This window comes from Notechis scutatus, chromosome 1 (assembly GCF_049901735.1).
Source record: "Notechis scutatus isolate UNSWTSFEM ecotype Mainland chromosome 1, rNotScu1.2, whole genome shotgun sequence".
Lineage (NCBI taxonomy): Eukaryota > Metazoa > Chordata > Lepidosauria > Squamata > Elapidae > Notechis > Notechis scutatus.
The window spans coordinates 210,503,924-210,526,128 of record NC_142009.1 but is presented as its reverse complement, the minus strand read 5'-3'; the positions used below and the strand labels follow the sequence as shown (position 1 = coordinate 210,526,128).

At 36.7% G+C, this 22,205-nt stretch overlaps 1 protein-coding gene across 2 annotated transcripts in view; it reads right to left on the bottom strand.

Annotated features, from left to right (window-relative positions):
• Positions 1–1,160: 1,160 nt before the first annotated feature.
• TMEM163 (transmembrane protein 163) overlaps positions 1,161–22,205 on the bottom strand; it is a 93,700-nt gene continuing 72,655 nt past the window's right edge. Inside the window, exons 6-8 of one of the 2 annotated variants that reach the window (XM_026665390.2) lie at positions 12,119–12,230; positions 6,077–6,218; positions 1,161–5,530 (exon numbers count right to left, since the gene is read on the bottom strand). In XM_026665390.2, the coding sequence (XP_026521175.1) occupies positions 5,470–5,530; positions 6,077–6,218; positions 12,119–12,230 (315 nt within the window). In that variant the 3' untranslated portion in view covers positions 1,161–5,469. The remainder of the gene's footprint in view (positions 5,531–6,076; positions 6,219–12,118; positions 12,231–22,205) is intronic. The other variant, XM_087950120.1, reaches the window with a different exon arrangement.

Sequence of the window (22,205 nt, the reverse complement as noted above, 5' to 3'; positions counted from 1 at the left end):
GTCTGTTTAACCCAGTATAGTTGGCATTATTGGTTCTGGGCAGGCACGTTTACTAACCCCGCCTGGATTTTGAACTGAAAATTTATATTGCATTTACATTTCTTATTACAGGGCACAGATTTCCTAATGCAGAGACTGTAAAATACTTCTTTAAAGTTACGCTTGGCTCCAAATGTAATTTATGTTGCTAATAGTTACAGTTTTGTCATTGCTCAGTTGGAGACCAAGCTTAAAGTCCATGAGTTCCATAGTGTAGCACTGATGTACACGTAGTCCTCGACTTATGACCACAATTGAGCCCAGAATTTATGTTGCTAAATTTGTTATGTTGCTAAATTTGTTAATTTTGACCCATTTTACAACTTTTCTTGCCACATTTGTTAAGTGAATCACGGCAGTTGTTAAAATTAGTAACACGGTTGTTCAGTGAATTTGGCTTCCCCATTGACTCCTCAGGTCGTCGCAAAGGATGGTCACGTGACCCCAGGACATTGCAACAGTCATAAATATGAATCAGTTGTTTCATAGAATAACAGAGCTGGATGGGACCTTGAAGGCCATCTAGTCTAACCCCCTGCTCAAGCAGGAGAGTCTATTCCAAACATTAGCCTCTACCTAGGATCGAACTCACAGCCTCCTGATTGTGAGGCGAGAGTTCCACCTCTAGGCCACTGGAGCTGTTTTTGGCTTCCAAAAGCCAAAAAGTTGTCAAGCATCCAAATGTAATCATGGGGATGCTGCAACGGTCATTAAGTGAAAAATGGTCATGTCACTTTTTTCAGTACTGTTGTAACTTTGAAGGGTCACTAAATGAACTGTTATAAGTTAAGGATTACCTGTAGTGTGCTCTTTCTCAATAATTTAGGACTTCTAAATATCAGTACTATAAACCTTGATTTGATAATGATTGCTAGTATTGATTGTTCTTCGTATTTAACCCGGAAACATTAGAAAAGCAAGAATGCTCAAATAACAAATTGCAGTTTCGTTAGTGAAACAATATATCAAGTGAACTGAGCATAAATACGCTAATCCAGAAATGTAGAATAGAATATGCCACAGAAATACAAATGTACAGAAACTGAGGATATAAAGTTGTTTAGTTTGTGTATCCAGGCAGTAAAGAAACCATTTTCATAGGAAAACCAAATTGCCCAATATTTTCATTGAAGACAGCAAATAATTGCTTGCACCCAGAGCTAAATGTCTCCTTGTATCCTTTTCCATATCGACTTTTGTCATAGTGTCTTTTGTTCTTGGTTTTGTAGTTTGTTCAACTCTGACAAGTAAAAACACTTCTAATAATTCATAATATAAAAAAACCATGTGCTACAAAACTTCTCTATAGCTTGTTTGCCACAGGCCCATTCTGTTTAAAAATCTGTTAAGGCTCCCACTCATCTGGAGAATTGAGATCGCAGATTGCAGGGGGAAAAAGAATCTGTTGTCATAAATACTTTTTCATTTAAGAATTTTGTTAATGGGATGACATTATAGTGCAGTTCATTCATTCCATCTTCTGAGCTCATTTCCATTACTCTATTAACATTCAATTCCTACCCTCCTGCACAGGAAAGGTCTCATAATTGTGCTTTTATCCTGTTTTTCAGGTAATAATTTATTAAACTTGTATGCTGCAGGACCCTCAACAACTGTGGGTGACTCTATCAAATAAATTACAATGAAAATCAATAAGAGAACTATAAAAATTGCAAGTGCAACGAAGTGAGAATTGGATGAAACATTTTGGAAGAACCAAGCAATGTAAATAATCTGTATAAATTGAAGAGGATCCAGTTTATTTTTGCTTGATTCTTCCATGTAACCATGTTCAAAAAAGGAATCTTAAACTCTAAGAATTCTAACATTAACATCTATCACAGCAACTTGAGGGGGGGGGAGTTTGCACAGAAAGAATGAGTTGGTAATTATGTTATGTATTTGATTAGATTGTGTGAGTTGCTAGTGCCATCTATCCAATATTATTTACACTTCCTCGAACTTAAATATTAAAATGGAAAGGAGCTCTAATAAATGAAGATTATTCTTCAAAGAAAAAAAACCTAATGAAAGTAAAGCTCTTTATGTGAATGTAAGAATTCCATTTTCAAAATATACATTCCTTGATTTTCCCCATGTCTAACTTAAGCAGGTGCAAATTCCCACATCTGCTTATTCTTGCTAATCACTTGTCTGCATAATACCTCAATAAATCCAGCTGCAGTGTGAGAAAGCACCCAAAAATAGTCTCTGCAGGCATTAAATACATAGATTTCCCTCATTGTGAAACCCATGATGGAAATAAGGTAGATAGGCTACTGGGTACTTACTTTCACCATTCTGTTCAGCTAAGAACTGGGTAAATTTTAACTGGGTAAAAGCACTTTTTAAAAAATGTAAGTATTTGGATTAATTTGCAAATTGTGTCCTGCTCAGTTTTGTTCCAGAAAATTGTTGCCTGAAAAATATACAGGTTTAATCACAAGAATTTTTTTAAAGTGAACTTGTAGGAAGCATCTTATCATTAGGAAGCATCTTATTTTTCAATAGTGTAATTAACTTTTTTCTATCTGTTCTATTCACCACTTAAAAGTTGCAAGAAATTATTTACACTGTTAAAAAATACCACTTGGACTCCCACGATGCTATTATCATCATGTAAGTCTACATTTAATGATACACTGAATAACTTTAATTTTCTCAAAAGGGCATCATGGGAATGTATCAATTGTAACAGATCTAATTCTATTGTGACTCACCTTTCCCTGCTCACTGTGATAGATAAATGCTTATTGCACACTTGAGAAAACCGAGATGATACATTTTTGTATTTATATGCAAATAGGAATATATGTTGCTTGCCTATTCAGTCCAATTGTTTCCAACCTATTCATATGGATACTGCAATTGTGCATGTCAAAGCCATTTTAAAAGTTTAATGTTTGAAATTTTGTGGCTCTCATAAAATAGGAATTTGGACATCTGTTGCCCTTACAGGGGGTGATAAGGCTCAGTTGTTAAAGATGCTAAGCTTGTCAGCTGGAAAACTGACAGCCCAGGTTCAAGACCAAAATGCTACTGTGTGATGGAGTGAGCTCCTGTTCCTGCCTCAGCTCCTGCTAACTTAACAGTTCAAAAGCATGCAAATGCAAGTAGATAAATAGGTACCACTTCAGAAAGTAACATGTGTTTCATATGCCTCAGTATATAGTCATGCTGGCCACTTGACCATGAAAATGTTGGTGTTCTCAGCTAAGAAATTGAGATGAACACTGCCCTATAATCTTGGACATGACTGGACAGGGGAATCCTTTACCTTTACCTTTTTGTCTCTTACATCTTCATGAACAATGTTGCTGAATCTAAGTTCATGAAGATTTGTGAGTTTTAAATGGCCATGTAGTCATCCACACTAAGGCAAAGGACTAATGATGCTATAGCCTATACTATATATAGCCTGTTATACTCCATAAGCTTTTGGTGGATCATGACTTGCTTTGTCAAAACACACAAAAACACCTTTCATGTAGTAATACATTTGTTAGCTTTTAAATTGCCAGAGGGTTTTAATCCAGCCATCAATCCCTCTGGAAAACTCAATAAATTAAGATAAATTAGCTTAACACACCCTCTGCAAAAAGTTATTTCTATGACCACACCAACATACGTGCTGGTTTTGGATCATGTTTAATGCATTTATTTCAGAAGACTGCATGGAATAAAAAACATTACCACAAGGCTGGACACTTTTTGTCCGAGGTGATGAAATGTACTGGAGAGATTAGTATTCCTATGGAAACACCTTCAGACAAGTAATTGAGATTGCATTGCATCCAATTCAATGAAATGAAATAAATATTCCTTCTATCAGTTTCTATTTGCATTTCCACAAAAATACATTCATTGAAACATGACATATAGAAGCAAGAAACCAATAAATGACAGTAGGGGGTGTTATTAAAGATGTCAGCTGCAAATTTGATGCCCCTCTGCAAATCATTATTCCACACCAATATACATACTTCCAATAAACTTTTCACTTTTTGTCAGATATAAAATTACTTTGTCCTCTTTACAAATGCACCATTTTCAAAATAGTGGAGCTATTAGCACATGTGGATTAAGCAGTAAACTTCAGAACACAATTTACTTAACTGTATGTTACATTTGTGCTAAAACATTCCACCTACAAAAAATTGACAGAAGTAACCTGTCTATGGGAGGTGCTTCTGTACAGGAAGACTTTCAATTTAATGTACTATATACACCACTTTTTTAAAGGTTAGTTATAGGTCCTTTGTAAAACAAGAAACATTTCATATATTATACAAGATGGGAAATGGATTCTGTAATTCAGATGTTAAATAACATAAAATGAGTGAGCATGTGAATATCTATAGAAAAGCCTAACTCTTCATAATTAGAGTCTACATTACTGTCAGAATGGAACCATTACTTCCACTTTTATTAGACAACAGGACACCCGTGTTTTTGCCAGACATACTGCTACATAAGTGCATACTATAAATCAACACATTAAACCTCAATCCTTTTTTGGCGTGTAATTGTACATGAACTCTTTGTGCTTATTTTGAATGTGCAGCTTAATATGTGTTGCTTGATATATAGAGAGAGAAAGAGAGAGAGAAAGAAAGAATGGGGAAAAGACATATTTTAAGTACTTCAATAAAACACTGAAATTAAATCAAGTCCTAAAATTTGGGAGATTGAGCAGCTGAGGGGGTGAACTGTACCTTATATTGAAACAGTGGTATCTCATAGGAAGAAAATACTTTATATTTTTAATACTGAATCAATAACAATAGCAAATCTGATCTGTTGGTAACTGTGTGTAAAACACCCTTGACAAGACACTAATGAGGTGCTGCCCTTCATGCACTGTGAATTTTAGGAGTAACAATCTAAAAGATTAGTCTCTTTTCCTGGGGAAACTCAAGCTCCATGGAATCGGCAGGACAACAGGACACCCGTGTTTTTGCCAGACATACTGCTACATAAGTGCATACTATAAATCAACACATTAAACCTCAATCCTTTTTTGGCGTTTAACTGTACATGAATGCTTTGTGCTTATTTTGAATGTGCAGCTTATTTTGAATGTGCAGTCAGACTGGGACCCTTCTCAATTTGGCCCCTTTAAATGGGCAGCTGTCAAGTGACTTGAGAGGCCTAATCACTTAAACATTTTACAAAAAGGATTAGAAGTCTTATTCATTTCTATTGCAGCTTGCTAGATTTGGGGGAGCGTATGCCAAATGAGATTGCAGAGATCTAAGCAGTGCATGTATTTGCCTATTTGTACAGATTGGTTTCCCCTTGAATGATGATGAAAAAATAATATGAACAACAACAAAATTCAATCTTGCAAGTAGGATTGGCCCCACTTGGCAGGATGTAGGATGTTTTCAAATCCTGCAAAGTGTATTCAGTCCAATAGCTGAGTTGCCTTCATTCAAACATTTCATACTGACGTGTTTGCCGTACACGGGGAACCATATCCACAAGCAGCCTGAAAATAAAAACAAACCCAGGTCAAGGGCAACAGTTATACATTGCAAAGATCCAGCCATAAATTCCTGCATGTCTTAAAGCATTCTCCTAATTGGTACTTGTCTATCCCCAAAACAGGAAATTAATGAGAAGTCTTTGGTGCTCTCTGAGCTTGGTTTTTTTTTTCATGCAGACATTGCGTTACCCAACTAGGCAACATCATCAGTGATGTTACATTAGTGACATTATCCATTATCCAACCTGGCAACATTATATCTCTGATGATGTTATCTTGCTGGGTAATCATCTGCAAAGAAAACCACCAAGTTCAGAGAGGATCCCACAAGTTCAACCCTAAGCTACAAATATTCTTTTCTATTGGACATTACATTTCAATCAATATAGCCTTTTAGTAAGAATATAATAAAGTCACAGTAATTAAAAATATGTATGTAGCATTGAACAAATGGCATATGAGATAGACTCCTTATCACAATCACGGAGCAACATTCAAACGCAAATGTAAAATGATTTCTTTTAAAAAAATCCAAAAGGTTTCACTCACTTGGCACCATAGGCAAATATTATAAGTCCAATCAGAACTCCTATACTTCCATCCAGGTACCAAACAGAAGCATTGTGCTTAAAAACTTCTGCACTCAGGAGGATGGAAAAGCCCATAATTCCTCCTACCAGAGAGTTGAAACCTACAATGAAATAAATTAAGATTAGGCCCTCCTAGCAAGAACAAGGAATTCAAGAAATAGCCAACGTCAATGGGTGCAGGATTTGTACATTGTTATGCAGGACCCCTGTGCCTGCTAGCAGAATTACAACTCCCCAAAGTTTTCAAATGTAGCTTATGACTAACCAAAGCCCACTTCAGAGAGGAAAAAAAAACAACAAAAAAAAAAAAAAAAAAATTCAAAAAAAAAAAAAGAGAATTATTTATTATTATTATTATTTTTTTTTTTGTTTTGACACCTCAGAAACCTAATCCATCATATCAGGCGATCACCCCCCCCGTAATATCAAAACTTTTGTTGTCAGCCAATTTGACTGGGAAAAGGTTCCTATTAACCTCTTTTTGCCTATAGCAGGCCAGCCGACAGAGCCCCGGGCCGGCCAGGGGTTGGTGGCCACTCTGATACTTGGTCATCTATGCCAGGCCATGGAATTGGAAAACTTGCTTTTTAAATAGCCAGTTGCATCCCAATGAAAAATAAAACCATTTATCCCATCAGTGCTGCTGCACTAGAGTTGAGTTCTGGGTTTTTTAAGGCAGGGCAGTGTCAAATTCCATGGACCGCATTTGAATTAATACCAATCATCTGCTTTCTCGAAGCTGGAGCCGTAACTTCACTAATTCTGCAGTAGATCCAATCCTGCAGGGACAACATGACAGCTATGCAAATATGGCAGAGGAAGAAAATGAAGCTTGCTGCCAAGGAAAGTCTATTCAGTGCGTTCATGCTGGTTGTAGATGGGAGTTAGAAAACACACAGCCCCAACAGCAGAAAACCTTCACGGTGTGGCAAAAAGGAGAGGCTAGCAGGATTTGATATTTCATCAGTGTTTATAAAATAATTGACTGGACCCATTATTGACAGAAAGGCTACTGACAAACCCAAAGGTTGTTCTTTTGTGACTTTTTATAATCAATTCCCTTTCTCCCATCTTCCAATAAACCTCACCCCATTTCTACAAGATGCTCCCAATTCACCCCCACCCCACAATCAAATGTTAAATTAGTCAGTTCTCACTCATGGCAATTCAGGTTCAAACAACACATACAAGGTTTAACCAGCAGGATAGAGGCCCAAAAGGGTGCAAAAGGGCACAGTGAATATACAACAGTGGAGGGAAGGGGAAAAGGAGAGAAAGAGAGAAAGACAAAAGGAGAAGGGGGAGGGAAGTTTTAATTTGTGCTTTTGGATTCTCAAGAGACACCAGAGGGATTCTCCAATGGTGACAATTGCACCCAAGAGCTCCATCAAAGTTCACAAGGAATTCCATACTTCACCGAATCCTCCACTGGAGTTGTGAATGCTAGGCAGTGACTAATAACAATATAACCCTCAAAAAATAAAACAGCAAAGGGAAAATAATGGTCATACTTCAGCTCTGTTCTTCAGCTTCTGGCCATAAGATGTCAGCCTGATCACATCTTTCCCTCACATTCATAAACCCAGATTAGCCACAATCCAATATTAACATATTAACCACCCACCCCACTGCCTAAAACACACACACATACACTCACACTCACATTCATTTGGCCCTCACTCTTGCCTTTTGGTTTAAGTCAAATGATTAGAATGAAAATCCTCTAAAATTAACAGCATTCCCTCTATTGGCCACACCATCAGTGTTAACATATTCAGAGATGGTCTTCTGCAGCATAAGTCCAAATAGGTTGTTTATCTCATCAATATACCTCCCATGTGTTAATTAGGCTTACTGAATAGCTTAGTGACGTTTTTAATGGACTTTGATGACTTCACAGACAACTGAAAATTACACTTCTGTTCTAGAAAGCCAGGGTTAAAAGCTTATTGGAACTAGTAGCGTCTCCCAGATAGACTGAGTGGCATATCCATGGAGACTTGATATTGCTACAATAATCATTCTGAGACTGCCCCAACATCATCTCGAAATTATACATGTGCCATCTATTTACAAACAACACAAAACTTGAGGACATCACAGCAATCAAAGTGAGAGCCACTTTTCCAACATGTCTATGTAATCACTGGGAGATGAACTTGATTTGAAGGAGACTTTAAATTAAGAATTTTGTATGCAGAGTGTTTTAATGGCTTGTGAGTGAGATCTTCATTTTCCAGAGATTCTATTCTATTCAATCTAATGATGCAAAACTAAAGAAATCTGGGCTTAGCTATATTTAACTAAAATAGGTTAAACACATAGACAGCAGACTAATTACACAGTTCACTCCTTAATTTTCTTAATGGGAAAAAATAGCAGCAGTGCAATTATCACAAGCATATAATTAAAGGAAGAAAAGGAACATTCTCAGCTATTTGTAAAAACCAGAAGTCTGTTTGTTCTAAGCTCAGAAAATAGGGAGATGCTACAGTATTAGTAAAGGATCTAACATGAATGTCAAGAGGGTTTATTTCTATTTACTAAATTAGATTTTTCCGTGTAGAACTGTGCTTAAAAACAACAGAATGTTTGTCACACTTCTATTCTTCTATATGTTGTAAGGCAACTCTTATTAACCAGATCCGTAGTTTTCGCCAATAGTCACATTAAATAAAAATTCACATCAAAAAAGGATTTTCTAATATTATATATTTTGTAGTAATGCCTATGGCTCTACAGCCTTGGAAGAATCAGTTTAAATCAATAAATGAATGTTTGCAGCTGCCCGTGTCCAACATGGCATCCACTTCAGAAACAGACTTTTCAGACCGTATCTACCGTACCACAGACTCTCTAAATTTCATCTCTTATCTCCAACTACCATCTACCACTCCTAAATTTTGTTAATTGAGGGATAATCAACTATTGCTGAAAGCTCCAGCAGGGTTAATGGTAATAAATCCATTATTTATTGCAAGAACTTTATAGGATGAATCACTCTTTCAATCTGTTTCCTTCTCCATATCTGTCTATGATTATTTGTAATTATTTCACATTTCTGTACCACCAGGTCCCTCAAAGAGAAACTCTCTTGGAAACCACCCCAGGGAGCTCTTTGTACATGAAATCGGAATGCTGATTATAAGCCTAAATAGCTTAAGGTTGAGATATTTGAAAAGCCAAGACCCCTTAATCAACCTGTCCATAGTTTATTTAAAAGCATCAGAGCCTCTGGCATTGTCTACCAAATGGAAAGTCCAGTTTGGAAAATATCCAGACAGGGGGGCATTTTTAATAGCAACACCATGATTCTAGAACAGTCTCAAGGTAAGACTGGCTCCTTCACTGGTCAGTTTTTAACATACAATAAAGACACGGTTGGATTTTTAACTCTATGATGTGGCATCACTCTCTAAATTCTAATGCAAATTCTCAAGTGTTGTTTTCTGATCAGCCTTAATTTATATTTCATTATACTTTGCCCCAGATGAGTGGTAGAGCAGGAATAAGATTTATACATTTAATTAAATAAGAAGACATGCACTTCTTGTATAATATGCTGGAAATCATCAGGGAGCGAGAATAATAGAAAAAGTATCAATTGAAGATCTTTCTTCCCTAAAGGCATCAGAAAAGACTTGAATTCATGTCTCTGAAACCCTGCCCCAAATTCATTAGCAGCAAAAGATTCACAGATTTGACAGGGTTAGACCAGATTTACTGCAGGACACCAGAATCAAATCCTCTTTAGATAACAAGTCTCAATGTTCTAATCATAGGGCTTTCTTTCTGTCCTTTCAAGTCTATGAACAGTTGGCCAGTTTTGCCTGGCCTTGCAAATGGGAGACATCTTCTCTAAGTTTACATAAAGAAAAGTTGTAACTGAAGCGTCCTAACGTAAGGTCGCCTTCCGTTATGGAGGAAGAGATTAGTTACAAATACTCCAAAATGTCCAGTTGAGCAATTGTCATATAGAGCTGCAAGAGTTTCCCTTCAAGGAAAGGAAGCTCTCTGGAGTAGCTTTGGATAGGCAACATATACATTTATTAATTGAATAAATAGTGAAAGGAGTAAGGAGCATAGACTTGGTCAATGCGTCACAGATTTTCTCATACCCAAGCGAAGGAGAAGGAAGAAAGGGAGATCTTGAAACTTTTGAACCAGGTAGGAAAGGAATCTCCTTTCTAATTCCCAAGAGCAGATGTCAAATAAGGAGGAAGAGTTTTCTGGGTACAGGATAGTATGGGAACATGGTCATCTGGCAGGAAGTATTCTGATTTGCATTTCTGTTAGAGAATTCAGTGAAAATGCCCATAGTGCCAAAGGTTTTTTTTTCAGGGTCTGTGGTCTAACAGTAGCAATTAAATATTGATGCTCAACTTGGGTATGTTTGAGGAACTTCAAGCTTCACACTGCTATCTGCCCAAATATCTGTAAATATCTGAATCACTATACATCAGGATTGGTAACCTAAAAATATAATTGATCCAACAGCCCTGTGAGATAATGGCTGTGCTAACTGAATTAAATTATTTTGAAATTTATTTCTAAAAAACTTGCTTGTGTGTTAAGATTTGTTATTGGATTACAGCTTGTTTCATATATTAAATTGCCAATGCCTTGGCTCTTGAAGATTTTTTTTCATTTTCATTTGAAGTAAGAGAAATACTGGATCCTTCATAAATATGATTACTCTTGCCCATATCATTTGGGAATTCTCTTTATGCATTCAATTACAGTAGTAACTGGTTAAAGGCCACACATTGTAAAAAAAAATAAAAAAAGCCTATAATATGGACTTGCTTTGTACATGCCAGAGAGACACAGTAGAGAGTGAAATTATCCCTGTTAACCTCAGACATAAGTCTCAAAGGTTGCTTCTCTCAGATGAATAAAAATAGGATTCTACCTTAATATATCATGCAGAGAAAGCACATCTTTTTATTTTTTACAAGAGATACATCAGTTGATGTTTCTTTCAAAAATTTGCAGAGGAAAAAAGATAATGTCACCAGAATTAAAATTCCCAGTGAGAACTATTAGTCATTGTTGCTGGGGAACACAATAAATGATGTTGGCAACATGGAGAAAAGTTCATGATCTTTATAAACTCACAGATTCAATATTATCTTTGAAGGATTGTTCTATTGTAGCTGTTACTAATCTTATTTATTTATAAAAGTTATAAGCCGCCCATCTTACCTAAACTTAATTCAGTTCCAAACCATAAATATAGTTATAATTTGCAGGTAAAGAACCCAGTTTTTAAATTTGTGCTAAGGGCTTTTTTATTCAAGTCCTATTTTAAAAGCATTTTAATTTTAAAAGTGAAGATTAGTTTACGTACTGGCTAAGGAGAAGTGTATGTGTAAGTGTATTGTATCAGCTGAAATAGTAAAACACAGATTTCTGACAACCCCATCACTGCACACATTAACGCAATTTAGGAGTGAAACAATCTACAATTCCTGAAGTCTGAAAAACAAGAAGAAGCAAAAGACAAACAGCAATTCCAGGCAAAATGCAGGTAGACAATTATGATTGAATCTAATAAAATGTAGATGCTTAGGGTTTTGTTTTGTTTTTAAAATGTCTACATTCTGGCCAAATGTTGAGTGTGGAAAGTCATCTAGATTCCTACAATAAATTTTGGTACATCGTTTTCATTTGACTCTAAACATTTTGTCCGACTATTTCGCTTCAAAGTTTATTTTCCCCTGTATTTATTTATTTAGACAAACTAATTTCAGAGCAACAAGCAACAGGATCAGGTAGTCCTTGGACTACTTCTGTGCATAATGTTTGCTTCTAAATTCATTAATTTTTTGAACAGGTCAGAGAACAAAAGGCTCAGTTAACTCAAAAAAGTTGACCAAATCTGTTATACATACATTAACCGAATCTCCTCTCTGTAATTTCATCCAATCACACACTTACCTCTACTTCACTAGCCTTTGATTTAATAATATCAAGAAAGAGATACCTGTTTGCTACTTACCATCTGTTAACAATGCTCTGCTTGTAAGCACGTTCCCCAACATAAATTTGACCACTGCTAAAATAGTACAAAGGATTCCACTTAAAATTGAAACACTGTATAGAAAGTCATCCTGGAAAAGAAAAGGGAAACATTCTATGCCATTTTGCAAGATAATTCAAATAATAAACTTCAAGATGTAATAATTCTGAATCAAAGTTTGCTAATATTGACTGATTGGTTTTATAACATAAACTGCCCCATTCTGGCAGACCTAGGTAGGATACAAATACAAAATAAAAATGGAAAACAATTACCAACAAAAACCCTAGGTGTCCTTCAAATACTTTGCCTAATTTAAAGCTCAAATGTATGCTAGAAAAAAACCCGTTTTGTTTCTTTACAAAACCTCAGCAGAGTCAGAGCTGTTGACCCCCAGACTCACACTTGTTAAATAGGCAACTTTACAAACTGAATGAATGACTCTATCTCCAGAAGGTGCTTATTCCATTAAGTGGGGATCACTGGATCAGGCCTTCTCTTGATAGTTGGACCAGATAAGCAATACTAGATAATTCTGATATTGCTCTATAAATCCTGGTACTGGGCCGCATGGGCTTTTGATTGAAAGTAATAACATCCCAGCATTGGGGCCAGAATTATGTCCTTTCCAAAGAAGCATTGAAAATGGTTATAGTGGGCATGATAGGTAGCAAAAATTCTCACTGCAAAATTGTTGCTCTAAAGATTGATGTTTGAAAATGGGTAAATTTATCCTTCTGAAAAGGGCAATATTTCCAACTAATCAAATTATGAAGTAATATGTTCTTCTTTGGCACAGATGTTATGATATTTTACAATGATACAGAAGTATTATTAAATGGCTTTTTCTAATTTTGTTTTGTTTTTAATAATAAAGCATTGCAAGAATTTTTGTAAAGCAGTGGCATTTAAGACATATCTTAGATATTTAGTATTGTAACTGATTACATTTTGTTAAGTCTTTAAAGGCTTTTTTCCTGCTTCATTTGTTTTAATTTTAAATTTGGGGGGTTAACATTTCTTTCTTATTTAGCACTGTGATATTTTTTCCTACCACATATCTTTGCATTTTATTTATTCTAAAAAAGAATAATATTATATTAAAAATATAAAACAAAAATAACTTTTAAGATAAACAACTAGCATTAAATAGGAGAACGCTATAATTTTTGTCTGAATGGAAACACCCAACCTCCCTGGAAAGCGAGATGCCTCCATTTTTTACTACCTTCCTAGGTGGTGCCACACACCACTAAGCTACAGTATAGCTTGATAAAGACTTGACCTCAGGAGGAGGAGGAGGAGGAGAGAGAGAGAGGGTCTTTCAGATGAATATTTCAATAGAATACATCTCTGTGTCTCTGGAGGAAACAAGAAAATTGATCTTTGTCTTCCTCCCCACCCCACCCTACAGAAATAATTCATATTCAGAGCCAGCAGTTGCAGCAAAACAGATCTGAGATCTTGGAAGCTGTAGAGAGAAGCAGATCCAAGCCTCAAAAACTGGGGAAAAAGAATTGGTTCCTATCACTCTTTTTGTCAGCCAGACAACCAGATGTCAGGACTTTAGCCACTTTGGAACAGAAGGCTGTGGAGAATGGGGAGAGAAGCATTTTGTGCCAAATCTCACACACCCAACAGCTGTCTAAATTTATGCTTTCCTACTAATTCCATCCAAAACAAAGGTACTCTGATTTTTTTCTGTCAATTGCGTTTAAAAATACTGCTACACAACCCCTTCCTGTTGGTGATCAAAATATTATTACCACTTTGCAGCTTCATGAAGTGCAAACCAAGGTTTGAACAAAGAAGAGGAAGAAAAGAGAACCCAAAAAGAAAGAGAATTCAGGTTTCTGGCGCAAAGGCTGTCAAACAAACAAACACACACATACACCAGAATGTGTTCAATGAACTATTATTAATACTTCTGCATCAGAGCTGCTGACTGCCAACACCTGCTTGCTTTTCCTCACTCTCTGCAAATATCTCACAGGTATTTCACACACACCAAAATTAAACCAGTCCTCTGTCTATTCCACTTTGGGAAATGAACAGACTGCGACTGAATAGGAGTAAGGTCATGAAGTTCTGCAGAGTTTCAAGGCACCTCTCATCCAAAGAATTGATAACAGCCAAAGGGTCCAATGCAGAGATATGAATATAATGACAACAGGATCTGTCCACAATCTCTGGAAACAGTACAATAGCCCTAGGAGTGAATTATTACTTCTTGAAATTAATTCACCTTCCAAAAATGATGAGACATACTTTAATACAGTGGTAAATGAATAAAATAATCCTAGCCATCTGCTGCCATATCTCTCAGGACCTTTCCTCTCTGGTGCCACACATCTTCTTGATATTGCTTCTGAAAATCATTAAACAGGGCAACAAATCCATCGACTCGTATTGTTCATTGCTTCACTAGACTATTTTAATTAGAACAGCAGTGCTGAATTACAACCAGAAGATTAACATTTAAACACTACCATAATGAGAAAAATCATTTTTATTTAAAATGAATTTATTAAAATTTTATATTTAAATAATATATAAATTTTATATATGTGCATGTGTCTATTATGTATATTTCTTTAAATACTTGCATGCAAATATGCCTTTGTTAGCCCTATTGTTTATTTGCATCGATGCATCGGCTTGGAATATCATGCAGCATCAAATCAATGTAAAAATAGTCCTTAACTTAGGATTGTTTGTTTAATGACAATTTGAAGTTACAATGGTCTTGCAAAAAGTGAAAATACAATCATCGTACCACCCTCTACAAACAAGGGCCAAAGTGCTGGCGCAGCGATTGTTGCAGCATCTTGTAGTCATGTGATCACTATTTCCCAGTTAGCTTCCAACAAGCAAAGTGAATTATGGAAGCCAAATTTGCTTAGCAACTATTTAATAACCACAAGGGAGGGAAGACTTATGAATTCTGTGGCTAAAAAACACAAAGTTTCTGGAGCATCTGAAGATTTAGATTTAAAGCTTTACAAAAGGATTGCCTTGGAAGTTAGGTAAGTCTAATATTTATTGACTGATGTATGTATTTATTTCTATCCCACCTTTATTACATATGATCCTTGAGATACATCAGATTGCTTAAAGAACATTCAAAGTTACAATAGATGCCAAAAATGATGTATCACCCTGTTTCAAAATTACAATGGCTGCAGCACCTGTCGTCATTCACCCTCCTGATCTCAGGATTGCTGCAGCGCTGTTGTCCCCTCCCCGCTTCTCTCTCCCCCCACATCCCACCCCTCAGAACCCACACATCCATCACCCACCGCACTTACCTTTTGAAGCTCTCCAGACCTCACATTGGGGAAGGAGGGCAGGCCACTTTATTTTGCTACCTTAACAAGGTCTGGATAGCGCTGCAGAAACTTCTGAATGCTGCAGAAATCTTCTGCAGCACTGTGCAAATCACGTTAAAGCAGCAAAATGGATTGCTTTATTACCCGGCTGCATGGCACAATTTGGCAAGCAGTGCAGGGGTGGGATTCAAATTTTTTAACAACCAGTTCTGTGGGCGTGGCTTAGTTGGTGGGCGTGGCCAACTCAATATCATTCACATCGAGGCACGCGTCTCCTTGCCTGGCCTCTCATGATTGTGGGGATGCTGCAACAGTCGTGTGAAAAATGGTCATAAGTCACTTTTTTCAGTGCTATTGTAACTTTGAATGGTCACTCCACACAAGCAAAGTACCAGCAAAGAGAGGCAGTTTCTGTAAGCAACACCAGAATGTTTCCTTCCTGCCTTCCTTACAGGATTAGGCCAGTAATTTCTTCTAACAACCTGTTCTCCGAACTGCTTAGAATGTTAACAACAGGTTCTAGCAAATAGGTGTGAACTGGTAGAATCCCACCCCTGAAGTGGTGGCTATACCAAAATGAAATTCAGCTGCTGAAAACATGACGGCTGCTTCCAGAATCATGCCATGACACTATGCAATGAAGCAATCCATTCCTGCCTTCTGGAAAGGCTTGGAGCTGTTCAAAAAGTCAGAGAGGAGGAAGGTGTTTGGCCCGGTTGAGGTGGGAATCGGGCCCAAAGCCTGCAAGGACTCACTGGGAGTGAGAAAAGGCCTCTTGGGACTCAAGGCATGGGAAGTGGAACATGGAGAAAACTCGGGGATGGGGAGGCCTTGGGAATGCTAGGGCAGGTGGGCATGGGCCTGTACTAGGCCTCCAAGGGTTTCCCCCACCCCTAAGGTAATTCTGTTCCTCTTACTGGGATGGGAAGTTAGCCGAGTCATAGCTGCATGAGCTAATAGTTACATAATGCCTATTGCTACATGCAACTGTAATGGGCAGGCTCCATTGCAATAATATTTTGAGGACTACTTGCATTTTATAAATAAATCAAGGCAAACAATGTAACTAATCCCTTTTCCTCCTCCTATTTTCCCCACAATAACAATCCTGTGAGGAAGATTGGGTTGAGTGATTGGCCCAAGTGAAGTCACCCAGCCAGCTTTCTTGCCTAAGGTGGGACTAAAACTCACAATTTTCCTGTTTTCTAGTCTGGCACCTTAACCATTTAAAGTAAATTGGCTTTCCCATTGATGTCTACGAGACAGAAGTGATGAAAGATTTGTTTTTGTCTCAAATATGTAAATATTTCTATTATATTTAATTTTTCTTTTCATTGTAAACCTCAAAAAAGGCTGCATTTGTTTCTAACAATGGTTAGACAGCACTCATGGATATTCCATGGTTTGCTAGACTTGCTAAACCAAGTGATCCCAAAAGGAGCAAAAATGGAAAGGAGAAAAAAATGTCTTTTAAGCAGATTTTACATTCTATTTTTTCATAAACTCTCACAGAGGCTGGTTGCAAGGAAGACTCCATATGGTAGGGATGTACAATTTTGGCTTTCAGCACAAGTCGGCTAAATATGCAACTGGGATAAATAGAAAGATGTAAGTGGAGCCAAGACAAAAATTAAAGTTGGTTTAATTGATAACAGAATTAAAATATAAAAAAGCAATGTTCATTTATGTGCTGTGCAATAAATATTTTGTTTTTCATTAAGGCTTTCATCAAGGTACAGAAGCAGAATAAAATTATTTTAATTTTTTTACTACATTATTATTATTAAAACAATCTTCTATTGAAAAAATGGAAAACAAACTATGAATATATTTAGGTGGATAGAAATAGAAAAGAAGGCAAGACTTGGTTGCAATAACAAAGGCAATAGCATAAAATAAGATTCTATTGTGCTTGTAATTAACTTTATTTTATCAGAAAATATTACATATCAGTTGGAAGTCTTGCTAGCATCAATAATTACTTTGACTCCAATAGTCAGTATTTTGCAACCATGCTTAATTCTCACATGGATATCTCTAGGGAGGGAGCTTCCCTCTATGTTGTTTCTCTCTGTTTGTTCGTTTAGCCTACGGATATTTTCCTTTATATACAATAATGCTATTTTTGGCTACTTCATCATCATTCCAAGCTTTCTCCCACAATACTTTAATTTTAGGGAAAATCAGTGATAACGTTTCAACAAAAGTAAAGACAAAAATTCCCTGATCAGACAGAAAGACAAAGAGACACTAACAGATTTTTTTAATACCTTCAATTCCATGCACATTTGGAAGAGAGATCGTTTTTATTCTACATTACACACTTATTGAGATGTATTATGAAATGTATTAATCCTATCATACATCATGTCTTATTAGTAAATATATCTCAATACTTTCCTAGGTGTACTGAGATGTATTTGCCAGAGGGTTGCCATGGAAACTATACAATAAAATCAAATAACTCCAGCAGATACTTGTGGTATCTCTGCTGGACAAAAAAAAAATCGTAATAATTGTTTCATATAAGTCACCATTGTGCCTAAGACTTACAGTTCTTTTGAAAGACTGGTTTATAAATAGCGCATCATAAAATCACATTTAAGTGGCAGAGAACCTACTATTTCCAAACTGTTTAATGCTCCTGCACAATGAATGGCAAGTGCTGAAGAGAGAAGAAACATGGGTTTGAATATGACCAAATTGTGAAATAGTAATTTTCAGCCTACATTTAATTCTCAGACTTTGCACTGGGACACTTAAATGTTGTAAGATGGTAAATACTGAAACTTTAATTATAAAAATCCTTAAAGTGGGATCTACATTGAAAATCCAAAGCAAGTCTATCAATATCATGATGATCCAAATCCATGCCATTTGAGAGCCATTTGATGTAGTGGTTAATGCATCAGGTTAGAAACCAGGAGGCCAGAAATTCTATTCATACCTTAGACCCAAAGGCAACTTGGGCCAGTCACTCCTTCTCTGCCTAGGAAGGGGACAATGGCAAACCACTTCTAAAAACTTGCCAAGAAAGCCTCATGGACTAGTCCAAACTATTGCCAGGATTTTACATTGACTTAAAGAAACAAAACAAACAAGTGCCCCAAACAAATTGCAAAGAATCAAAAGGTGAACTGTTTTATGGACTTGGAAAACTGTGTTGACACAACACCAAAAGAGATAATGCTAATTACAGGAGATTGAAATCATAGAATCAACATATAATTTTTAGAAGTCATCTAGTCCAATCCCCTAGTCAGTGCAAGATCACTAGAACATTTCTAACACATAATCATCTAGTCTTTCTTTGAAGACCTCTAATGAAGGAGAACTCACCACTCCTTGTGGCACACTTTCCACTGGCTGAAAGCTCACACAGTAAGTTTTTTTTTATTTATTTATTTATTTATTTATTTATTTTATTTTATTTTTATTTGTCAAAAGCTTACAATATAACAAAAACAAGAATAAACATAAGTTTAAATACATGAAATAGGAACTAATAATTGGGAACAATAGGACAGGGATGGTAGGCACGATTATGCACTTATGCATGCCCCTTACAGACCTCTTAGGAATGGGGTGGGGTCAACAGAGGTTAGTTTGAGGGTAAAGGAGTTGGGGTTTGAGCAGGTGACAACAGAATCAGGTAGTGAGTTCCAGACATTGACTACTCTGTTGCAGAAATCGTACTTCCTGCAATCAAGCTTGGAGTGGTTTACATTTAGTTTATATCTGTTGTGTGCTCTAGTGTTGTTGTTGTTGTTGAAGCTGAAATATTCATTAACTGGTAAGATGTTGTAACATATAATACTATATCATTTTCCTGATACCTATCATGAACCCCCTCCCTCCCCTTCCCCTCCTTTGTAGTTTTAACCTACTAGTTCTGGTCCTGCTCTCTGGAGCTATATAGAATAAATCCACTCCCTCTTTTATATTTAACTTTACAATATCTCCCCATAATTAATCTTCTTTTCTGTAGGTTTATTATACCCAAAATCTTTAAAACATTTCTTGTAAAGCTTGATTTCTAGGTACTTCATCATTTTGCTAATTTTTCTCTGAACTTACAAGTTGTCGCTGTCCTCTTTTGAATTGGGGTGGACGCAGTATACACATAGGGGTCTGATCTGAGTAGAGTCGAATAATTACTCCCCATGATCTAGACCAGGAATGTCAATCTCGCGGAGTCACAGCAGCGACATATCGAGACTTTATTCCCCTTCGCTAAACCAGGCAGGGACAGGGACAGCACCTGATGTATCCAGCCCGTGGGCTGTGAGTTTGACACCCTTGATCTAGACTCTTATGTTTGTGTTAATGTACTCCAAGGTAGCATTTCTTTTTTTAAACAGTTGCATCACATTGCTGAGTTAGTTTAAGTGGACAAGGACACTCAGATCCTTCTCACAAGTAGTTCCCTAGGAAGCATCTTCCTCCAGTCTTATGCAAGTCCTCAGAACTTCTCAGAGACTATTGAGAACAGTTGTTCAATTATCTCTGCTTGACTAAAATCGTAACAAAATACTAGGTTTAGAAGATGACTATGGAGGCAGCCCATCTTTCCCTTTTGATAAGATTATGCTCTATCACCAATGCTCAGTCATATTTTAGAATTCTCTTGGGAGTCACAGGAAATGTAAGCAGAGACCATGGAGGCCAGGAACACAAGTCCATTTTGCATACTAGTTGTAGCTACTCTCGGAATAGGGGCAGGTCCCTTCACACTTGGAATCCTCTTGTCATTTCACATTTGGACAATTTCAACTTACTCTATATGACACTGCCCTAAAAGATCACTTAGAAGCTTTGACTGGTTCAAAATGAGCAAGCCAGATTTACCTATGTGATACATCTAGTGTAGGAACTAAGTTGACTGCTGGTTGGCAGTCAAGGTGCTGATCATTATCTTTAAAATCCTATTTAGCTTATGAACCGAGTATCTTTTGAGACTGCAGGTGGATGGTAGAATCTGCCACTTCAGTGTGAGGTCCGTGAAAAAAGGTGGGCTGCAACTCCCACCTCTGAGAGGCATGTTGACCTCAGAAATATGATGGCAAATGATCTTGGTGATAGCTCTCTAAAACAATATGTCCCTAGAGACAACGATAGTTCCTTCCCAATTAATATTTCATGGAGCAGTGAAGAGCTAGCCCTTCTGAAGGGCCCTTCAGCATAAAGCAGCTGTAATTGTTTTGAGAGAAATAACACTTGTATATTTAATTAAAAGTGGGAATATGACTTTAGATTGAATTTGTTTTGGAAGGGGGGGTGTATTTCAGTGATGGGATTCATTTTTTTTTACTACCAGTTCTGTGGGCATGGCTTGGTGGGTGTGGCAAGGGGAAGGATACTGTAAAATCTCCAATCAGAGGTGGGATTTGCCATTCTCCAAACTACTCAAAATTTCCGCTACTGGTTCTCCAGAACCGGTCAGAACCTGCTGAGTACCCCCTCTGGTGTATTTACATTATTTTTAACTTTCTGAACTTTTAACTTGGTACTAAAAAGAAGGATCAAAACTGTATTTTTTTAAATGGACCATTTTAATCATATTTTATTCCCAAGTGCTTTTCCATAAATCTTAGGACAATTCATATAATGATGAATATATTAATTTCAGACAATCAGGTAAGCACGCCACTTGCACAAAATGTCCCAACAGCAGACTCCTGCCCGCTTATCTTTATTCTTGTATTCTTAGCACCCCCAACAATTCTTTCCTCAAGCTCTCATATTTGCTAAATTTCTCTCTCGACTTAGAGAGACATTTGTTAGACAGCTCCTCTTGAAAGGGTAGTTTTCTTTTTAGCTATATTTTTTATGGAGTCATCATGTGAGATAGGTAGCCAAATAAGTCCTGTAAATAAGTAAGTAAATATCATGCATAAATAATCTTATCAAAATGTCTTTTATTGAATAAATGTGTTCTTCTTTGTTGTAGCAGATAAAATACATATAGGATTTGTTTTGTTCCCTACGGAAATGAAAGCAGGATTCAAGCATATTAAAATTGCATGCAATATGCAGATGCTGCTTGTATTGCAAACGATTACTGATTTAGTCAAAGCTAATTGTTTAATCCTGCACAACTGGGGAAAATTGAACTGAATGGTTGCCAGGCTAACATTTACAGGCACTGTCCAAAAATTTTACTGCTTTTGGAGATATGGGATGGCAAGGCTATTTTCTTGTCCAAAGTCCTTCTGTATGACTTGCCTATTTCTATGGCATTGTTGTATAATTCTGTTATCTTACAACTGCTACTCAGATAACCTACAGGCTGTTTTGTTATCCTTTTTTTTCATTCCTCCTAAAGCAGAGGTCTCATTCTTGCGGCCTGCGGGCCAATTGCGGCCCGCAGGACGATATCCTGTGGCCCCCACCGTGATATGAAAGTATAATATTAGTGTATAATATAAATATAAAGTATAATATAAAGTATAATATTATGCAGCCCAGCATCACCCAGACTGTGCCTCCAGCGGCCCTCAGGTAAATTGTGTTTGAGACCCCTGTCCTAAAGGAACAGACTTCAAGAATGTCTTGTGGTAAAACTCCGAAAGGTATTCCAATGAAATTTTAAAGTTGTCTAAACTTTCCCCAAAAGTAATACAGTTTCAGAAATTTTGTAGTTTTCCCATTATAGCCCAAACAGACAAATCTTTTAAAATAGAATCTTGAATATCAAAATGGTTTAAATCAAATTGGCTTGCCATTTAATCTCAGAT